Below are 22,348 nucleotides of genomic sequence, written 5' to 3'. Positions count from 1 at the left end.
CAGCAGGAACCTTGTCTCCAACTACAAAGGAATGAACAAGACAAAGTTAGAATTTTGTTATTTGAGAGGTTTCTAACCACGTGTACTATTGGCTCTATCAGCCAGGCAAACAATTTTCCAGTAACTGTTCAGATGACTAAGATTTCTAACAGCTTATTACTGCTTTTGTGGTTTGCAATACTCCCATTTTCTGACAATCAAATATACTTCAAGATCTCTACCCCTACCTAACCTCAAAGAAAAGCTGTAAATCACCAGATTGTTTTTCTAATCACATGACTACCACTTGACAGCAAAAGGAAAACATCTCAAGAGAAAGATATCCAGTTCAGAATACAGATCTATAAACAACCAAAACCCGTAGCTAAGGTGAATCAAGTTTCCTTTTCAGAACAACTGTCCTGGAAAGTCTTCTGGTTTTCTCTATGCCCAAAGTCAGTCATCTGCTCTGCAATGATCCGAGTGTTATCCACATTTGCTTACTTAGAAACTAAAAGATCTATTTTCTTTTTCTTTGGCACTGATTGTGAGAATAATGTGCTTCTGCAGACCTGCTCTTTCAATATTATGCTTTGAATACTGCCAGATGTTTGAGAGTTGAAAGTTAATTCCAGAACATATCCTAGCTGTATTTTTCAGAAGTGCCACTCTATTAAATACACCACAATGCATATCCCACTTTATATTTTCATAGAACTCTAGGCTATGTTTATCATGTCATATGTATTTCTACCTTGCAGAAGGCAACACTGGAGGGAAAAAAAAATAGACAAACAACCCATTAACAAGCCAAAAATCCTCCACTAGCAAGTGTTTGCAACACCAAGGCAGCAGATGACACAAGTTAACAGAACACTCCTAAAGGTGACAGAGAGTAATGAAGTCAGTTGCCAGAGCTGCACGGCCACTTCAGCTCCAGCATCTCCACCATCCCAGAATTAACTCCTCCAACTTCTTACTTTCTTATCTAGCTTTTCCTACTTTTTATGAAAAGAGCTAAAGCTCCACCATTTTGTCACTACTTGCAAATAAATGGCTGCATGCAAATTAACTTGCTAAAGCATATTAATGAGAGTCACATATCTGACTCATAGGAGGGGGTTCTACACTCTGCACGTCAATGCCGCTGACGAACGAAGGTAATCAAACCTTCCTCATGTTTAGTACTCCAAGTATTCAGGCATCAGCTTCCTTTTTTAGTCTAAAATAATGCAGAGAAACAAAGAAGGGAGAGTAGGTAGCCAAGAAGAGCTGCTCTTCTCAGTAGATGGACTCGGTGTCCCTGCAGTCAAATTAAAACAAGCTGCAATTCCTGCAGGAACTGCTTATGCAACGAGCAGCAATAATGCACGTTAACAAATAATCCCAGGAAAAACTCTGCAGTGGTGCTATGGCCTTACAACATACAGTGCTCACACAGGAGAGCTCTGGGGCACAGTGCTGAAGAGGAGGATTAAGTGCTACTTCAAACATTCATAAACTTGACTTTTTTTTTTAGGGTTGAAGAAACCCCAACTATTAAAATCTGCAAAAGAGTGCTTAGTTTTGTTTGTAGACTTGACTTAGATGGGTAGTTTTGTAAGCACATGTATATGAAGGGATCCAGTAAATAGCCACAAATTCCCTTTTTGTATTGTAGCAGATCAAAACTAATTTAAGCCACAATGTCCTTGAGCAGCAAGAGAAAATAGCACTAGACAAACGGTGACCTAGGCCAAAAATGGCAAAACTATTCAATATGCTCTCCTGATGTCGTGAGGAGGGTTAGATGCAGACACAGAGCAGCAGCTGGTTTCCAGCTACCCCTGAACAACAGGCTAATACCTCAGTGCAATGTGGTATTACGCCTGTCAATCTGCATGAACGTTCTCAAAGTCCTCAAAGCAGCTGGAAAACGACAGCCAACTCAAACACACTACATCTGACACCACAGTTAAAGGCTTAATCACTCCATGACACAAAAAAGAAGCTAGTAAAAAAATCATCTCAGCGCATTCGAGTAACTGGACAGAACATATGGCAAAGTTTACAACTGATTTTCCAACCTACTTCTGAACAGTTGTTGTTCAAACTCAGATAAAAATTCACAGGATCAAGTACTAGGAGAGATCCCTCCTCTAGACTACTGATATTTGAGCATCAGTATTTTCATGAAAACTGCTACTATCCTTATCAATTGCCTGAATCACCACAACTGAAGTGTTAAATTTATTACAATACTGCAGCTTTCTTATTTATCTCAACAATTTAAGATAAGACACACATCATTCACTCCCCATCCCATTTGAGAAGGCTGTAGTAAAATATTTCAGGCATTTCCAATAGGCAGGAAAGATGTACATCAGGGTCAGTTGCAGAACTATTTTAAGCAGCTCTTTGCAAAAGAACAGCTACAACAGTAAGTCATTTATAGTCTTTCATGAGCATAACTGAAACTGAATATAGATAGGAAATCATCCTGTGATAGATAGGAACTCACAGAAGATTTTTAGTGAGCATTGTAGTGCAGATCTCATCTACAAGTAGTTTTTTTTTCCCCCCCTATATAATTTAACACAGGAAAGGAATGGGAGTCTTGGGGGGAGCTTTTTAAATTGATTACATTTCAGTCCACAGAACCTGTGAAAGTATTATCTGAGGCTCGAAAGGTGACAGGAATATGCATTTGTATTGCTCAGTACAGAGCTGCTAAAGTCTAGAGGGATATAATCCCATAGTTCAATGTCTAAAATAAATTATCAGTGGCTGTGTTTTCATCCATTATTTTAACCAAAGCTTTTAATCTTAAGTACTCACTTGATTTCTACAACAGCTCTGAAGAAAACAAATAGGCTGTTTTCAAAACTGCCCAGATATATGTTCTTAAAGCATAGTTTAGCCAAATATTTAACTACAGATTAAACCAGCCTAACTCTAAAATTGACTGCCTTTTGGAAGAGAACAAGATTTTGTTCAAATCGTTATGGCTTTAAACATAGAAACCTTCTATTCATGCATAGGACACTAAAATTTTAGTATTTTAACACTAAACCAATAATCTTTTTACTTTACCAGTTTCCAATATAGCAATAATAACATTTCACTTCAGAATTCTGTCAGAATATGATTTGAGACACTCACTGGGAGACCTCTACAGCCAAAACATACTGTCAGTGCATGACAGGCTAGATCAGCCCGTGGTTTGAACAGCCCAGGAAAAAAGGCAGAAGTGATGGGGCACATATTCCATAAACAATGAAGCTGAAGGGAAAATAAACTATTAAAGCTCTGTGTATTTCAGTCCTGGTTATATTTTTAGCTACATCTTGGCATCAACAAAGAACTTTAGGGTATAACAGGATCGTACGTATCTTCTAAGTCTCAACTGATATTCTAGATCCTCTAATCAAAATTGTTGCTGATGGTAGGGTCAGGAAGCAATATTAACTTCACACCCTAAAAGCCACTACATGGTTTACAAGAGCCTTCAGAACTACTACTTCAATGTGTACTTTGAACATTGGTATCAGCTCTTAACTGCCTCTGATCCCACCCACATCTGAAGACTTGCTAAGAGGAGGTTTACAGACAGGTACATGATAAAAAGTGGAAAGTTTTGCTTCTCTTTTCTGTTAATGTGTTACAAGAACAATTAATCTTCTTAGCAAAGAAAGTGGTATGCTTGTAAAAAGCCCATCTAAATGATCATAGTAAATGAAAGTCATTTTTCCTGGAAGAGTCAGAATGCTTGTTCACATACAACATACACCTAACACTTTCCTATTTATGTTTATCATTAACCAAAGCCAGTGTCAACCTATATCTGCTATCAGCAGGTTGGGCTTGGAACCAGGCTTTTGCAATGAAGATTATCAGGACAGCTCTAAATTACTCTGTCATTGTTGTCTGACTTTGTACCTTTTTTTTAGGCAAGGTCTGAAGAACGAGGATACTGTTTCAACATATGGTTCAGTTTGGGAACACAAACAGTTCCTGAAAGTGAGTAAGAACATCCACAAAACAAGTTCCCTAAAACGGCCAAATGGAGATGACACAAAGTATAAAATTACATTATTTCCTCCCTTTTAAGAGTCCTAACAGATCAGGGTTCATTGTTGACACTTTGCATATATTTACACACCACGGTGTGTCTTCTGCTTTATTTGGATGCTCTCATTTCATCAGGCTAGGACAGAAATACTATCAAATTCAGCAGTATAAGCTACCATGCTGCTATTAAAACATCTCTGGTTCAAAATACACTGTGCATGGGGTTTTACCATCAAAAGGGAAAACATGTATTAATTCTTTTGCCATAATATATTTTTGGCAACTATTTTTTTTAATGGTTTCAACACTACATATTATGGGCACAGTTACTTGAACCAATTTCCCTAATGAGATCTTTAGCTTCTTAAAGAGTCAGTTATTTCAAAGCCCCTTCTCCTGCCCAAAAAGAAGTCTCTTATCTGCTAAATCAGAGGACACACCGTTGTGTGAGTATTTCCTAATAAAATGAGGCAACTAAAATCTCCTACATGACATAAAGGTATCACCTTAAGGTTTAAGAAGTGAAATGAGTAGGCTTAAAATAACACACATGGGATGCTACGTCCTTTGATCAAGCAGAACTGAGTATTGCTCCTGCTGGGGGACAGTAAGAGTTAAAACTTACACCTGGACAGAATGGGCTGCTTTTACTTGGGAGTATAGCACAGTTGGTTTTTGTATTAAATTTCCTTAACACAAGTTCAGCCTTCTTATTGCATTTATTCCTTACACCATCAGAAATGTAACTTTTTCTTCCATAGTAACAGGTTTTAAGTATTTAACACTTCCTGAAGACGTATAATAGAATGCTATCAAAAATAAGAAGCTCTACAAAAGAGGAAGATTATTTATTATTGAGTCCATCTATGCTTTCATACAAGGCCAGGAGTGTCAAATTGTCAGAACTAGAAGAGTGGCTATGAAACATTTAAAGTCTGAGTTTCCGCTCCAAACCAGTAAGATTTATTTCTTTTCCAAAACTAGAAAGATTATACTAGCCCTGTTCTAACCAATTTTAACCATTTTAAAAACAGCATTTGCTTTTACTGCCAGGATGACAGAACCATACATTTGAATACATTCATTCTTTCCATTTAGGATGTATGCTACCAGTTAACACAACAGTCACAAATCAGCCTTTGCTATCACAGGCTGTTCTGCCTTCTGGACAGACAAACACCCGTGGAGCTGACTGTGCTGTATGCAGAAGTGTCATTATCCTAACCTAGGACCTGTTAGAGAAAGAAGTTTAAAAATTTTCAAAACAAAATGCTTACACATCTTGCATTCTTATAAATGAAAACAAAAAAGAAAAAAAAAAACGCTTGGCCTTCTGTGAGCAAAATATTTTAAGGTCAGAATTGAGGGTTATAGTGAGAAAAACTTAAGTATTAAATGGTATCCAAGACTTGAATTATTCCTAGTTTGTTTTCATTATGTAGAAACATACTTCTAAGTGTTATTCTTTCTGAAGAGGGCACCAGAACATTAACTAAGATGTGCCAACGCACAGGTACCCTGCCCATAAGCCTGAATTTATTTCTAATTTGCCCAGCTTTAGCTTTTCATCAATCAATTTATATTTATATCACTGTCTTCTAGATTGAGAACTCTTAGCCTATAACAACATCAGATAGCTGAAAGGACAAACTGTTAAGTTAAGCTTCAGCTTTTGCCAGACCACATATAAAACAATGACATCTTCACACCAAAGCCAAAGTCCCATTTCCAGTTGGGCTGCATTTGGGTAAAGAACAAATAGTAAGAATTCTGCAAGTGCAGCATAGCTCCAAGTGCAAGTTTTCTTCAGCCTTAAAAGAAAAAAATATTCCTTTGCCAGGGTGATATGGTATTAACAGAACATTATCTTGATGTTCAAGTATTTTTTTCAGTACTGCTTGTGCTTCTAATGAAACCCCACTGCAGTATCAGTTCTAATCAGAGTATAGAACATCAGATATGTTCTGAATCCAAATCATTAAAGCAGAATTATTTTCACTATTTTTACTTAAGGTTGGTAACTACAGAGGAAAGTACTGCAAAAACTGGGGAAAAAAAAATAGACATGTGTTTCCTAAGTTTTCAAATGCTGTGTTGAAAGTGACACAAGTTTAGGCTGTGCCCTCACTTGAACCTCACACAACCCCACACTTCAGTGGAGTATGGAATGGAGTTCAGAGTGTGTCCATTTGTTTTAAAACTGCCAAGGGCTCACTGAAGCTCACAGATTTATGCACTATTCACACGTTTATTTATTAACCACTGATCTTGCTCCCATATTTTTTTCTGGTTCAAAAGCAGTACTTTATAGAAAGAACTAAACACATGCTTTATCTTCAAAACCCAAACGTGACAATTTGCACTCCATTCTTCTCATTAGTTTTCCCCAGTCTCAATACTTTAAAAAAAAAAAACCCAAACCTGCATCTCTAGCACTAAATCTTAAATTCAGGTCTAGTAACTAGAATAGTAACACTGGCAACAAGGACACATGTTTTGGACTAAGATCTGCAACAACATTTGTTGCTTATACCATCAGGGAGAACCTGTAGCTCTTTGGAATCACACTGGTATTTGATGTAGTTCACCTTAAAAACCTTCCCTCCCAGTTTTCTTGATCCCCAAGTTTATCTTTCCTGAATTACAAGGCTTTAGGAAGAGTCTTAAAAGTGCTCTGCAGTTATAATTAAAAGAAAACTACTACTCAGAAAGTAGTTCTTGCATAGCTTTTAAGTGTATACTTCATGTAAAGTCAGTCTTCTGGAACACATACTAATTTAATAAGCAACAGCTTCTGGGAACTCTGTTAAGCTGTTGAGAACTTACAGATATAATAACAGATGACAAGAGTCATCATTCAGCACTTCAGGGAAAAGAGGAACTATTGTGACTCCAGTTTGGTCACTTACAGATTGCAGCTAAAGAACATTCATTTATTACATCACAGAAAGGCAGATATGCTGTACCTAAACCAGGACATTTTACACAGGAAAATACAACGGAAGCGAACAAAGCTCATTTCTGCTCCCAAATGTGCTTCTCTAAAATGAATTTATTTGCCACCAGTTTATCCCCATTTGTCAGACTGGACTTCATACAAAACTTCTAAGACCTAAGGCCACACTAGTGCAAGTTGCTCTTTAAAATGTTACTTTTAAAGGCAAACAAAAACTCAACTAAAACAAAGGAGATATTTAATCTATTAAGATAGCCACTAGTCACAACCTTAGAGCGCATCCTCCAAACAACTTAAGCTTTTGTAGCAGTGTGATAATCCATTTTAAGACAGGCAAACTGAAAAGCCATTCGAGGACAGCATCTGGATTTTTTTCAGTTCATCAATTCTAAGAAACAAACAGTGTAGCTTAGTAACCCTTACACAGTACAGTTCGGAGAACTATGCCCACCAGATGTCTGCAAGCAGATTTAAGGCATATATCCCAGACCTGCAACCCCAGCCTCACACCAGGGAGTTCCTCTTGATTGTACAGTAGCTTTTCCACCCATCTCTGCTGAAGTGGACATGGAAGAAAGTCTTCCTAACAGGCACAGTTAAGAAATTCCTGTCTACACAGCTTCTGAGCAAACAGGGACTACAGTGTCTGCTGGTACACCTGCAAATTTTTGCGTAGCTTTATGCTGAATTTGTTAGCTACCAGGCATAAAGACCAGCAATTGCTTATCAAGAGTTCTGCATGCACACCAATCACATCTTGATACACGTCAGGAGTATCTGTATGTGTATATTCCACACCAATCTCCAACAGACATGTAAGACAGGAGGTTATCTATCACTTGAGGGATAATCCAATTCAGGTAATCCCATATTTACTGCAAGGTGACAATGCAGACCTGCAGTTTCCCCCCAGTTACTTCAAGTCAAAAAAAGCAGCATCTGTTTCCTCTATTGACAGACCAGTTAAAGAAAGCCTCTTCCAGGCACTTCTGTTTTACATGGCCAAACAGTCTCTATAATGAACACAGTCAAACTCTACCAACAGCCTAAGAAGCTAAACCAGTATTACACCGTCTCTGGGTTATGCTAGGCCAACCAGGTTATCTTTAATAGGTTCAAAACTACTGAAAATACCAAATTATTTTGGAAATCATTCAATGCTACTTATTCTCAGGCAACTCTTTCAATGTAAAGAGACAAGTATATTCCCTTGTTTCCACCAGATTGCAATACCAATCTTCCAATTCCTACAACGAAGCGTTATCTATGTCAGACCCACATAAGTCTACCTCAAATTGGGAAAGCAGTTAAAGCATTCATTACAACTATCTGTAATGGAAAACCTGCAGAAAGTTGTTCAGAATTAGGATCAGCATAGAGGAGAAACCCATCACCTGGCTATTTATGCCACTCGGTTCAAAGCTACTTGCCTGGACACACAAATGTGATTGGCTCTTTGCCCAGAATTCCATGCCCAGATATGTATCCCAGCATGAAGTGCTCTGTCACTTCCCTACATGGCCATCTTTCTGCAAACACCGTGTCAAAGGCCATCGCCGCACCCGGCCGCCCGAGGCGCGGGCATGCACACGGTCTCCCTCACCTCCAGGTCTTGACACCAACGCTGGTACACAGTGTCTTGCTCTTCTCCTGCTTGCTCAGTAGCTTTTCTGAGTTTGATTACAATTAAAATTTCATCACTGCCTATCTACAAGTTAGAATTTATTGTGTCATATTACACTGAAGCACTTATTTCTGTATCAAGCATCCACACGATTTACGTGTGGTCACCTCCACTTGAAGCTGCAGTTGATATTTGCCAACATAAGAAAAACACGAGTGCTCCAGACTAGCTTGGCATGGTTTGACCCACCAGTCTGAGTATTTCAGCCAGCAAGAGCTTCTAGTCAGTCAGCAAGCTAGACAGATCTTAAAGGATGCCTGTAACAGTTGGATAATTTGTTTGCCTACGTGAGCATACCAGTTTAAGTTTGTCCATGGAAAAAAATATTAGTTCTACATCTTAGACTGTAACTGTCCTACAAACAGTTTTCAAAATAATGCAACAGTAACCCTATGAAAAATGGGATACTATTTTAGCCTAGTGTTACAGGTATGCCAGTCGGCAGTTTGTTTCCAATTTGTGTCTCTCCTTCAGAAACAGGCCTTTGAAAGAGATGGCACAACTAATTATTTTATTGATACTGACAATATACAGCAAGGTAGATAAAAGCCCACACGTCTCCCAGGCGTTTCACATAGCACTTAAGCTTTGTCTTCTTCTGTAAGCTGAAAATGCAGTCTCTACCTCTGGCAAAATAGCGAAGAATCAAGCAGACAATTTTCTGTGCTCTAGACACCTGGCAGAAGAGCAAAATCCAGCATTTTTCTTTAGCAAGCTACCCTGAACCAGTAAAAAAATACAGTCATCAATTGCAATTCTACCAACACTGCTTTAAAGTACCAAAACCCACAACCCTGATGTCTTCCCATGATATAAACTGCTTCCAAAACTACCATTCTATTGCTGATGTTTAAATACAAGATAAAGAGTTTGACTAGACATCTACTGCAGAATCTATAGTTTATACAGTTCTGTTTGCCTCAGTAGGACACAGGAAATGTCAGATGCCAAAACAAAATCTCATTGCAGAACTCACAGATTTGATTGTACAGTGCAGTAATAGTGAGTCAAAACAGCAGGGTAAGTGACAAGGTACCATCATTCACCCCTTATTTCAGCTATCAGCACTTTGTATTTGTTCTTGTTCTTCACCCACAGAAGCCAACAGGAAACTAGCTTCAGCCTCTGTGAGATGCACACTCTGAATTACCCCAGCCAGGGCTGCTGGAGCTGAATCATCCTGTACACAAAACGGAGGCTTGAGATAGGGCTCAGCCAACGGTAAAGTTTCCCAAGGAATGAAAGCTGGGCAGACAGCCAACACCAACTTCATTTTGAGTGCATACACTCTCTGCCTGCTAATTAAAACAGAAGGATAGTCAGGCTTAAGGGTATATATTTACCTCCTCTAGAAGCTACCACTTCTAAAAGCAAAGTGACACTAGTGGAAAGAAAGTCTGATGTGCACCCTGAATTGTTCCCAGAGGAACAATCACTCGGTTAACAGTTGATAACAACCTAAAAAAAACCCCATCACTCCTGACACTTAACAAGAGCCACCTAGTTTTATCTGGGAGGGAATAAGAAACTGATATTAAAGTCACTCACAAGTTCAGTTCAGAGAAAAAGTTACTGTTGTTGCATTATTACCAAAATGTAGGGGGTTTAGCTGTAAATATATAGTACTTCTCTTTTTGCACTCCTTCCTAATAAAGATACGTGTTTTAGGGCAAATTTAAGTTACTAGAAAGTTTGGGGCAAAAGTCCAGTCTCTTAAGTCCAGTACTTCAAATGCTTGCACTGGAAAACAGGCAGCTCTGCTTTCTATTTATCACTCTAATCGGTCTCCTACACAGCAACAGGCAAAAGAAGCACAAAGGAATTATGAAAGATGAGAAAAGAATGATGTCACATGCCAGTCACACTAGCTGAGAGGATAGAGGAAGGCATTTTTGAAGAGAAGCTGAAAGGCATTGCTACTACAAGTGTAAGAGTTGAAAAAAAACTTCAGATGAAGTTATCTCCTTAGATAAAGAACAGTGTGACTGAAAAAAAAAACTCTCAAAAAATCTCTGTATTCCAGGACCTAAGCAAGCTGAACACATTTACAAACAAGGAAAAGAGTACTTTGCAGTAGAAAAAGAGACAAGTTATAAGACACTCTGAAACCAGCCTCTAGAAAATAAAATGTAAGAGTCGTGACAAGTGTTAGAACCCGTACTCCAATTAAGATGCTTTGCTTCTAGACCTACCAATTAAACCAAGCAACAATTTGAAAAACAATCCCCTCAGTGCAAATGCACATTTAAGGTAATTACAGATGAACAGAAGCAAAATTGTTCGTAAGTGAAGCATACACTTAGGCATCTTTGAAAACTCCCCCCAGGGCCTCAAATCATTAAGACAAGGCCCCCACAACAATTTTACAATAATATGCTAATACCTCTGTGGACTACATAAATGAGTCTTACCTGCCACTTCTACAATGTCACCTGGGACAATGTCTCTTGCTTTAATCCTCTGTACACTTTTTCGGTCTTGTCGATATACTTTGCCCATTTCTGGTTCATATTCTTTAAGAGCTTCAATGGCATTTTCAGCATTTCTTTCCTAGAAGGCAGTGAAAATGTGTCATTTTAAAAGCCCTCAAGGAAAAATATGTATGTCAGATGTGATTTTTCAAATGCATTATCATATGAATACTACTGACTCAGTTCAGCTGCATTTATTAATACAGAAAATTACATGACCCCCCCCTTATGAGGCTGCTGACTGGAAATCTTCACAACACAGGTCAGATATTAGTGGGCATTTAGAACCTAAAAGTTGACTATTCAAAGACTGCAGCATTTCCCATCAAGAATATCCACTGTGTCTTGTCACAGGCAGGTCACACAAAGAGCTCCATGTAACATATGGAGGCTTTTTGGCATAAAAAAACCCCAGTTTATAAACTTAAATGAATCCCCACGTGTGACAACCATTAACCTAGTCTAGTTGAGAGGTGTCCCTGCCCATGGATTAGGGTCCCCTCCAACCTAAGCCATTCTATGAGTCTATGATTTTATTTCCACAAACACCAGCACAATAGCTTTCCTATCTCAAGTGCAGTTCTCTCAGCTAGGCAGTACCAGAGATTTATATCAACATCGTGATACCACCTAGATAAGAGACAACTTAAGAAACTAATAACTTATCAGTATTCATTCTCTAGCTCTTGGAGAAGGAACTTATTTTCCATTTGCCAGCCTATTGACAAGTACAAACATCCTATAGTCCTGATGATTATAGATAGTAGTAAGGGTGCACATAGCTTTTAAGTAAAAGTTAGCATTAGACAAAACCTTAAAGGTAAAAAACAAAGTCCTACAAATGGAAGGTTACACAAAACTTTTCCTTAAAAAAAAAAAAAATAAGAAAGAATTAAGTGTGATTTTGCTAGGACAGCCAGCTCAGTGTGTTAAGACAATCTTTTTGTTCCCAGTTTGCTTGAAGTTATGGTAGTTAAGACTATCTTGCCAAGCACTGAAGTATTAGCAGATGGTGCTTTGGAAAAGCACGTGCTAGAGGAAAGTTTGAGGAGGGCTGAGCTAAGGCAATGACTCAGTTGCTCACATCCAGTACCTGTAGAAACAGATACATCTATGGGTGGAGACTGTACTGCGACTTATTTTCCATGCCCATTAAAACAAAGGAGTGAGTCACTTAACCTGTACAGCAATTCTGTTTCACAATTAAGTTCACTAAATGTAGATATAGAAAGAGGTATGTGCACACTACAGGGTATACAACTATACAAGAAGATCTCCAAACTATAGAGAGCCCCACCTTACATTTCATGCTTGAAGTTACTACATGCAGAACTGTAACTCAAAGTTTCAACATAAAGATCAATTCTTGCACAACTCCTTTATGAAGATTTGAATAGAAAGATCACACTTAAGGGGGCAATGCTGTAACCCTTTGATCTACACTACCTCTTCCCTCCATACCACTCCTGCAGTTGTGCAGCAAGCAGGCTACTACTGAAAACTGAGTCTTTCAAGGGTTAGTGTTCAGCCAGCTTACTTGGGCTAGCACAAAGCAGGCCACAGGAATGTGCAGCAATGCCACTCCATGCTACTTCTGGTGGCTTCCAGTGTATAGGCTCCTCTCTAACGTGTTTTAACCTGTTAACAGGGCTCCTCTTCTTAATTCTTCTGTTATTTTGGACAGGCTTGCCTTTTTTTTTTAATTTCTTTTTTAAGCATAAAACCTAATGTGCTAAGATAGCAAGTAGTTATGTCACATTAACACCATCCCTTTAAAAAAAACAACACAGCAAAACCAACATTATAAAGAATGTAAAATTACCCTAAAGATCCTAAAATACTTCATCTGCAGAAAAACAAATTTAATAAAATGTGCTCTCTCTGAAGTGATCAAATTAGTAAACTGAAGTTGTATGAACATTTTTGGTTTGGCATCTCAAGAAGTGTTAGAATGTGCTACTGATATTGCTGCCAATACAACTTATAAAAAATGATCTAATTAATCTCACAGCTGGTAACATAGGAAAAATTTCATGACATTCATATATTTCCAGAAGAAACTTCTGTCTTGACACACATGCTGTCTTTAGATTACACTTAATAGGTACTATAGCAACCAAATATGAAGAATTAATACTGTACTAAATGTATTAATAAAAGTACTAAAATATAACATTTGTCAAGAGGAAACAGAAAAGAAACTACATTACAAGTGCTCCATCCTTTGCTCCTTTGTTGGAACAAAACTCTTTTTGCAAGCTGATCCAATTTTCTGTTTCTTAGTTTTACAAGTTTTTATTTCTCAAGTTCAGGGCTTCATTCTGGACTGTCTAGTTCACATGTTCACCAGTGTGTAGTCAAACACCAATGGCACTTTGCCTTTTTGGCAATACTTCTGAAGCTTTCATTTCACCTTTAAGTCAACACTTTCTGTCCAGAGGTTTTCTGGTACGTTGACTCTCAGGCACCTTAGGTTTGCAACACTTTACTTGCATTGTACAAAGCATCTGACACTACACTGTACAGTCCTTCCTCTTAACCAAGAAATCCCAAAACATTTGTGATTTGATTTTCTATAAATACCTACATACCTGCCACACTCCCACAATTGCATTGGCTACTAATATAAGTAAGATTACAAAAGGCTCCACAAATGCTGTGATCGTTTCTTCACCTTCTTCAAACCAGGCCAGGACCTGTAAGAGGAACACAATGATTTGAATAACTACCTGATTTACAGACACCTTGGAAACTTAAGACCAGGTAAGTTTCAGCTTGAGGTTCAACTGCTTATACTTGAGCAATTTTGGAAATCCCTCCATTATCCAAGGTGCTGTTTTGCTGTTCATGAATGAGTTGGCAATATGCAATGGAAAAGGAGAAAAAGAATCTTTACTAAAGCAGTACAAAGTTCATTTCCAAGGCTGCTCTTCTTTTAAAGGAGCAAGCAATTTATTTGGGAAACGTATTGCTGCTTTTGTTTCACAAATGAAAGGGGAAGTTGTGACAAAGTTTAAAAAAAAACCAAACCCAAACCTTTTTCTATACCAAACTGTATAGAAGAGGACGTGGACAGATTTTTTCACTACTTAGAACACTAAAACTATGCCAGAATCTGAATTTTAACAAAGTTACTTGTTCTTTACCAATAAGACACACAAGTGAAAACAACTTTACAAGTTTTCAGTGAGTAGGTATGAAAAATAAGCATCTATTTATATTTAAATATAAGCAGTGTCTTGTGGAAGCATCTAATGAATTGTATAGTTACATCTGAAATTGAATTCTAAACTGAGTAGCTGATAAAATTAAAACTGGATTTTAAAAAGTAAAATCAACTTGAGGACTTGCATAAAATGCTCCAAGTATTTTATTTTAATTCACTTGCTTTAGAATTACACTCTAGTTTCAGGCTTCTGCCATTCACTTGACATGAATGAGTATGTGTCAGGGCCTCTGCAGAGTTCTGTCGTTACAGAAGTCAAGCGAACATGACCAGAGAGGAAGAGCTTTTTCATCAACATGTTGAGCAACAGGAAGCCTGGAAAGTGACAGTAAATAGGAACAACGTGTTGAGATAATTAGGGCTGGTAGTCAGGCAACAGCACTCTGAATCACTAGAAGACTGCAGCGAGCAAACCGTTACTAAAGCGAGCGCCATAATTCCACCAACATGCTGCTCAGAGCTATTGCTCAATTGTGAAACGCTCCGGGATGTTCAAAGGAAGGAGCAGCAGCACAAAAGCCTCAAGTAGGAAACAGACTGGCAAGTAAATCCAATGCAACAACGAATTTTTATTACAAGAGGAGAAACTTATAAAATCCAAGTTACGATTAATAAGACTGGAACAGTCCATTGTACACAGCATTTTGAGGGTCTGTGTAATCCCTCTGGAGACCAGACTTAGGGTCTCTTACGCTCTCTCTACATCTTGGTATTTCTTCCTTCCTCCCACACCACTGGTCTCCAAACCCCAGTAACAACTTCTGTCATTTGACCTGCCAGAGCAGCCATACAATCTACAGGGCAGCCTTCATTCCACGAGTTACCCCTTGTATCATGGGCAGCTTTCACTCTGCACCAGCAGTGTTGCCTCCCGTGGAGCTACAGAAAAAGCTAACAGTACATTTCCAGTTTCCTTAGCACATACAAGGTCACACACTGTCATCAGAAAAGCTGCTTAGTATCTGTTTCTCCTCTCCCTTTCTTTACTGGAATTATGTAGGGCCTGTATTGCTTCCAACAAAGCAAGTAAATTCAATCATTTTGTGATGTTCTTAACAGAGCAGGCACCTACAAGGTTAACTGGAATAAAACATCTGCTTTACACAATGCTAAACCATCATCTTTTCAGATTGCAGACTACGTCTGTTGAAAAATAATGTTGAAAAGCCTGCAACTTTAAGAGGTAAGGAAAGTAGCTACACAAGGACAGCAAGATCCCAGTATGTCAAGGAGAACCCAAATTAACTTTTCAAGGAATCTTTTCTTTCAGAAAGCCTTACTTCAAAAAGAGCAGACAAACTCAGATCAGGCATTCTGACAGCACAAATCTGAAGGTTTAGATCTTCCCTATTGCTTTTTTGGCAAAACTATCAACCTATGACCAGATTAAAATGAAGTATCTAGTTAATCCTGGAAGTCAGCAGCACACGTTTTTCCCCCAGAAAGCTTCCACACCATTAGTAATAATAGAATGATCTAAACTCTAGTTCTAGAATATTTGAATAAAAATAGACATAGAATACACTGCGAGTTCTTAGTTTTGTTATAGCTGACTACAGCTATATTAACACTCATGTTAGGACACTTGTGATACACAACACATACTGCTGTAACAGATCAGGTTTTTTATTTGATAGTAGCCTGAAGTAAAAACAAAACTACAGTAAAAACCCAAGAGAAAGCAGAACAAGGAACACAAGTATTTAACCAGATGTTTTTAGTAACAACAGATCATATTCTGAAGCCCAGTAGAGACCAGACAATTCTTGTCCAACAGAGAGTCCTTGTCAAGAAGTTTCCACTAGCACACACGCTTTTAAGACCCTGGAGATATTCACCATGAGAGATCTTTTATTTGACTACTACTCAGAAGGACCCCACCATATTTCAGCCCTAATCACTTTAAGACTCACATGTAGAACAGCTTAATTTCCAGGTCACTGATCTTCAATGTACTGTTCAGGCAGTAGGGTCAGCAAGTAAAGTTACCATGTATATAAGAAGCTTAAAAGAGTAGGGGGGCAAAACCCATAATTGCTCAAGAGAAATGCAAGTCTGAAAATATAAGGGAAATTAATAGCAAGACATAAAAGTTCCATTTCTAGAGCAAACCTAAGCAGCTTAGAGGACAACTTTCATTCAGCATATTTGCTTTAGGGCTGGTAGAGCTATGGCTTGAAGAAGCCTATTTTAATCAAAGCCTAATGGAGTCGACCTGTAGGGACAAAAAGCCAAAAAAAAAAAAATAATACACAATGACAGGCAAATAGCACTTAGTTTTCATGGTTATTTGTAAAAAAGGGGGCAGAGTTACAATGTAGAAGTCAGCCAGCCATGAGGTGACTGTTGATGGAAACAGAAGTGTCCTTACAGCTTTCTGGACTCTTACAAGGCAAGTAACTCTGGATGGTCAGGTAACTTTATGGAGGGCATTTGTCCCAGATGACTATTTATCATTAAGTAACAAAACAGAATTAAAGAATGGAAGTTTCAAGACAGATTTCTGTTGCCCAGCAGGCTGCACCCACTTACCACTAACAGAAGAAAAGCAAACAGTTTGTTGTCAGCAACCTAAGGAGGCTTTCTGTTTGTTTTTCATTTTGACAATGGAAACTTAGAAGCAAGCTGGGAGAGTAAGATCTCATCCTAACAAACAGAAATCTTTGACTAATTAAAGCAGGTCATGTAAAACTGTGGACTGCTTTTAAGAGAACCCTCCTCTCTCACAAAACACTGTGAATTAAGAGTTAGTATATTTTGGAAAGAATACTAACTACTGCTCAGAAAACCCCCTTCTAATAATTTCTTTTCAATACAAATTAACTTAAAAATAAACAGAAGCAAACTATTTTAGTATTTCTGATATTTGTTCCATGTAAGTTACACTGAACACCAGGAAATACGGAAGAAAAACCCATTTTAGTTCCATTATTCAGTATAGATTTTTTATTTGCAACCCAAGGAGAGAGGGAAATGCTCCAAAGGGTCTTGTCCATCCAGGTAGAGTACAAAATTAAGAATCTTACTGGGTTAGCAGATTGTAACCACCTAGAGAGGCTAGTGGGTATTTCTGAAAATAAACACATTCCTCTGTTTAGTGTAGCAATAAGGGGGGGAAGATACATAATAACCATGCTTTAATTTCTACAAAGTAAAATGGAATCACAATTACTTCTCCCAGTTTTATCACCCCTACCCATCAGTTGGTGTCTTGGTGCTATTGAGTAATCTGAGCTGAGCTAAAAGCATGTCAGGGTAATGTGCTACAGCACCCTTATCTTGTGCCACACACTCACCCCTGCTGACCTTAGCTGGCAGCTTTTGGGGTGACTGCAGGGCACAGCCTGCAACATTTTTACTGGCACATTTTACTTCAAGAGTAACTTTCCTCACCTTTTAACAGATTAGGTTATACTCATGCTGATTTACAGGCCATAATTATCTCTGGACTAAATCACAATGTACTGTTTTAATCTAAACATGGCTATCCACTATTAGAAAACATTCCCAGAACATTCACTCCTAAGCCAGCTGAAGAATCAAAGAAATAATTGGGCATGGGGGAAATGGTCTTTAGGATAACGTATTAATACTGAAGTTTTTGGTAGAGTTTATGGTCTATGCTGCATCTTGTTGAAGAAAATTCACTGTAGGCATGATGCAAAGATAAGATTGCATAGGTAAGCATACATCACTGTTTAAAAGCATATTTACTTTACCAAAGAATTATTCTACATCAAATACACACTTAATGTCTTGCAACTCAAAGTCATTTATATAGGAAAGGCAGCTGTTCTTTTATGTAAATACTGTAGATCTGAGTGCATGCTACACAAGTAGCAAGAATTAAAAGCCACAGTTCATGGGAAAATCAAATATCCTCTTGCACCTAGGAAGTCAGGCTATGAAGGCCCTTAATTGCTGAGATACACTCCACAGGTTGATTTCTGCATGGGCTTCACCGATTCGACAGGACTCAGAGACAAGGTTCAAGCCTATACACAGATCCATTTACTACCAGAAATTATTTATATTGTTTGTCTCCAAAAGCCATACTTCAGCTTTTACTAACTAGGCACATCTGTAATGGCAGCTCTGACTTGCAATGTAGAACCTTGTATCCACAGCCACCAACCACGCAGCGTGTGACCCCTGCCATCAGCCTGGGTGACAGGAATTCAGCTGTTGGTCTGATCTGTTTTACTGACACGGACCTGACAGGGGCTGTGGAAGCAGAGGGCACAAGAAGCACTTTGAACACACAAGTTTATATTCTATGCAAGAGAGGATGTTTCTCCATGAAAATTTAACACAGACCTCAATGTTAAAGATGACTGTTTCTGTACAGTCATAATAGTGAGAATCTAATATCATTTGTAATCACAACACAATCACCAGAAAAGCCTCCATGACACAAAACAAGACCTGTATATATCAAGATCTTCTCTCTCATACCTGAATCCTCAACTTTTTTTTTTAAATTTGACAATGTACAGCTCATAAAGGACACCAGAATTTAGGTGGTGTTAGGAATTTTGCAGCAATATAGTCTTTATATCAACATACTCAACAGTTCTTTACCACTACTGTAAAATTCTCTAATGTGCTTTCAAGAAAAAGTGTTAAAACCCAAGAAAAACAGACAACAGATAAATCACCTTCTGAGCAAAGAAAAAGCCAGAAACAAACACAAAGGGGGAGTGCTCCTGAAGTACCAAAATTGTACCTAGTTTTTTATCTTACATTTCATCAAAAAGAAAACCTTTATTACTAGCACCAAGTTATAGTGGGTATCCATAGCTCTTAAAGAGAAGAGACAGAAAAGGCAGAGCAGTAGCCCAAGGTCATACATACACCATGCCAGCTGCACAGAAGCAGAGAACCCAGATCTATCCCACACTCCATTAGACTACAGTTTCCTCTTAATTAGGTAGGAAAATAAAGCATACTGAAAAAAGAAACTGAATCCAGTTAATAATAAAGTTCTCAGGGCTTGGCAGTGTATGTTCTATGACCTCTGTCATTCTGGTATTGTACTTACACACTCAGCAATGAAAGCTTAGTTTGGTGAATCCTATTTTTTACTTACTTGGTTACAATAAAAACAAATAATGTCCCTTGGCACAAAAGGCTATCAAACTTCTGTACTCTCATTTATCTCATGAGGTGAGATGAATACACCTGACTTTTCAGGAACAAAAATACATCCTCTTCTCACCCTCTGGGAGGGGAAGATGGAAAAGAAGAAGGGAAGAAAAAAGCTTTTGAATGACCTGCTTATTTAGTTTTTCCACAGCCAGTCTGATTGCCTTCTGAGGAAACAGAAGAGCAAGTAAAGCACATCTGTCTCCACGGTCAAGACCAAAGTCACCAATCCTTGCTCAGCTGGTAACAGTACACGCATACCAAAACCCAGAGCTCTTTGAAAGAGGTCACTGTGGGGAGGGCTGAAGCCTCTCTTGGTGGAGGATCAGCAAGACAGTGTCTAATGCAGGAGCCAGCACAGGGCACCCCTTCCCCCAAGACACAGAACAGCTTCAGAGCACATTCTCCTTTGCCCATCCTAATTAGCTTGCCCTTAGCTAAAGAGTCACCACAATTTCCACTCCCCTCAAGCGCTCCACCGTTTTTTTTTAAATTAGTTAATGACAACTCCAGGGCAAAGTCTGGTATGAACTTTTACTCCTACCTAAACAATTTGATGTGCTGCACACTTTTTCCCTTTTGTCCAGCTCCCCAAGACATACAGCCTTCATCTTCCTTCTCTATCCAGCCTTCCCTCCGTTCTCCAGTTTTCCACCACGTACCTTTATTATATTATGTAAAAAGACCACCTAAACATGCTTTTAAAATTAAATAAAAGTTAAAAGTGTTCCCATTCTCTTAATCCTGTATGCAAAGCAAGATGTCCATTTCATGACTAGACTATTCAAAGGTCAGTTACCAAATTTGGTCAGCAATGGTGCCATCACAGCCGTCATCATTCCTGTCACTGTCAAAAGCAACAACTGTCACCTTGCTATTATCAGGAAGGGAAGGCAACTGGAATATTCGCCAAGTAAATTCTATTTACAGTCTGCACTGCATCCAAAAATGTCTTCCAATGATTATACATTGCGCTTGATAACGATTAACTCGGAGGCCAGAAGAATGTCCAGTTAAATGCTTACTTACTCAAGGTTAGTTTTCAAAGCCAACAGAAGCATTGGGAAATCCCACCACAAATAAGCAAACTGGGCTGAATGAGAAGCACTTTTAACAATATCTGTCTAGTGTAGTTACGTACTTATGACTCATGCAGTGAAAGATTCCCAGATTTTGCTTTCCAGCCTAGACACCTCTGCACAAGGCAACTTATTTAAGAGACAGCAATTTACTTTGCATCTTATACTTCTACCTTTTGAGAAAGAAAAGCTGTACATCCTAGACATTGCAGTATCTGTCATTCTGTGATAACAGAAGCGTATGAAATAAAAAAAAATCATACTTACAAAAGATATGCAAGCTGCCAGCAACAAAATTCTAACTAGTAAGTCTTCAAATTGTTCAATCACAAGCTCAAGCAAGGTTTTTCCTGCAATATGTAACAAAGCCATTTAGTCATACACATTAAATACACAGTATAAAAAAAAATTATCAACATGAGTTAGGAGATGTCATGAACACACTTACCTTCCTCAGCTGGTAACTCTGTCAGTGAAAGATTTTTCCAGGAAGCATGTCAAAGAAAAGAAATCATGGAAGAAACACATTAGAGCATTATAAAGCATCCCCCAGATATTGTTCCTGAATTGCACACTTAACCGGGTTGAATTTGACAGACATACTGTAAGCCCCGTTAAGGTAGATCTTTTCATTACAGCATCTCAACAGACCCGATAGTTTTGGATTTTAAGACACGTACAGATTAGCTAGAATATGCTAAGGGTTATAATTCAGCCAAGTCATCACTCCAGCCAGCTGTGGGACTTCTGCTGTTGCTACACACAAAGGGTCAAAGGCTCAAAATGCTTTTCAAACGCTTTCTGACAAAGGTTTTCCTCCACACTCACTTAAAAAAAACCAAATCACCAAACTCGGTTCAGAATATGTCAAAATCTTTCCTCTATTTTAAGGATATTTTCTCGTTTCTACTCTCCCTTTTACTTCCCCACTAGCTTCACTAATTCACGAGGCATAAAAAGCAGTGTTAAAGGTAAAAAAATCCCTCACCGTATAATCTTCCCATGGTTTTTCGTTTTTACACAACGGCATGTCAGTTCAAAAGGGACTAGGAAGGCCAAGCAATAAGCATTTAAAAAAAGGAACATCTTATCGGCTGAATTCTGTGCCCCGACTCCAGAGAAGAATGGAAAATAAGGGACAGAAAGGCACCGAAAAGCAGGGAAAAATGAAGGTCAAGACGGACAAAAAGAAAAATAACCAAAAAAACAAACAACCCACGGCGCTTCGTTTCAGAATGGAAGAAGATTTCCCACCGTTAAGGTGAAAGGAAACGGAGGTGACATCCTCCTTCCCAAAGCAGCCCTGTGAGCTCGGGGTATGAAAGAAACCCACGAGGTGGAGTTCAAGTCAGCCATCTTCTCTCCCTCGCTCCTATTCCGGGTCCTGTAAGAGATGCCGGCTTTGCAAATACACACACGTTAGGCCTTGAAACAGGGCCCCGAGAAGAATGAGCGAAAAAGAGAAAGGGGCGGAAAAGGAGCAGAGGCGGGGGGGGAGGACGACGAGTGCCAGCGACAGCATCCCCGCGGCGGAGGGAGGGCGGGAGCCAGGCGGCGAGGGGCCGCTTCACCTACCGTTGGAGCCCCATGGGGGCCCGCTTCCCCTACCGTTGGAGCCCCATTTCTCCTTCAGCTTCTTGACTTGCTCCAGGCTGAGCCCGGTGCTTTCGTTGACGCCGAAATAAGCCAAAACTTCCTCCACAGTCTTTGTGTGCGCGTTCTCCATGGCTGGGGCAGGCAGCAGCAAATGGTGCCTCG

At 38.9% G+C, this 22,348-nt stretch overlaps 1 protein-coding gene across 3 annotated transcripts in view; it reads right to left on the bottom strand.

The window, feature by feature from the left end:
- The window catches only part of ATP2A2 (ATPase, Ca++ transporting, cardiac muscle, slow twitch 2), a 46,099-nt gene extending 23,757 nt beyond the window's left edge, over nucleotides 1-22,342 (bottom strand). For 2 of the 3 annotated variants that reach the window (XM_008946328.1, XM_008946327.1), the window contains exons 1-6: nucleotides 22,199-22,342; nucleotides 21,039-21,056; nucleotides 20,858-20,940; nucleotides 13,732-13,836; nucleotides 11,081-11,219; nucleotides 1-21 (exon numbers count right to left, since the gene is read on the bottom strand). The exon at nucleotides 1-21 is cut by the window's left edge and continues 84 nt beyond it. In XM_008946328.1, coding sequence (XP_008944576.1) covers nucleotides 1-21; nucleotides 11,081-11,219; nucleotides 13,732-13,836; nucleotides 20,858-20,940; nucleotides 21,039-21,056; nucleotides 22,199-22,316 — 484 coding nt within the window. In that variant the 5' untranslated portion in view covers nucleotides 22,317-22,342. The remainder of the gene's footprint in view (nucleotides 22-11,080; nucleotides 11,220-13,731; nucleotides 13,837-20,857; nucleotides 20,941-21,038; nucleotides 21,057-22,198) is intronic. The other variant, XR_608191.1, reaches the window with a different exon arrangement.
- Nucleotides 22,343-22,348: the final 6 nt, after the last annotated feature.

Source organism: Merops nubicus, unplaced genomic scaffold (genome assembly GCF_000691845.1).
Source record: "Merops nubicus isolate BGI_N331 unplaced genomic scaffold, ASM69184v1 scaffold3308, whole genome shotgun sequence".
Classification (NCBI taxonomy): domain Eukaryota; kingdom Metazoa; phylum Chordata; class Aves; order Coraciiformes; family Meropidae; genus Merops; species Merops nubicus.
This window is presented reverse-complemented; position numbering and strand designations above follow the sequence as displayed.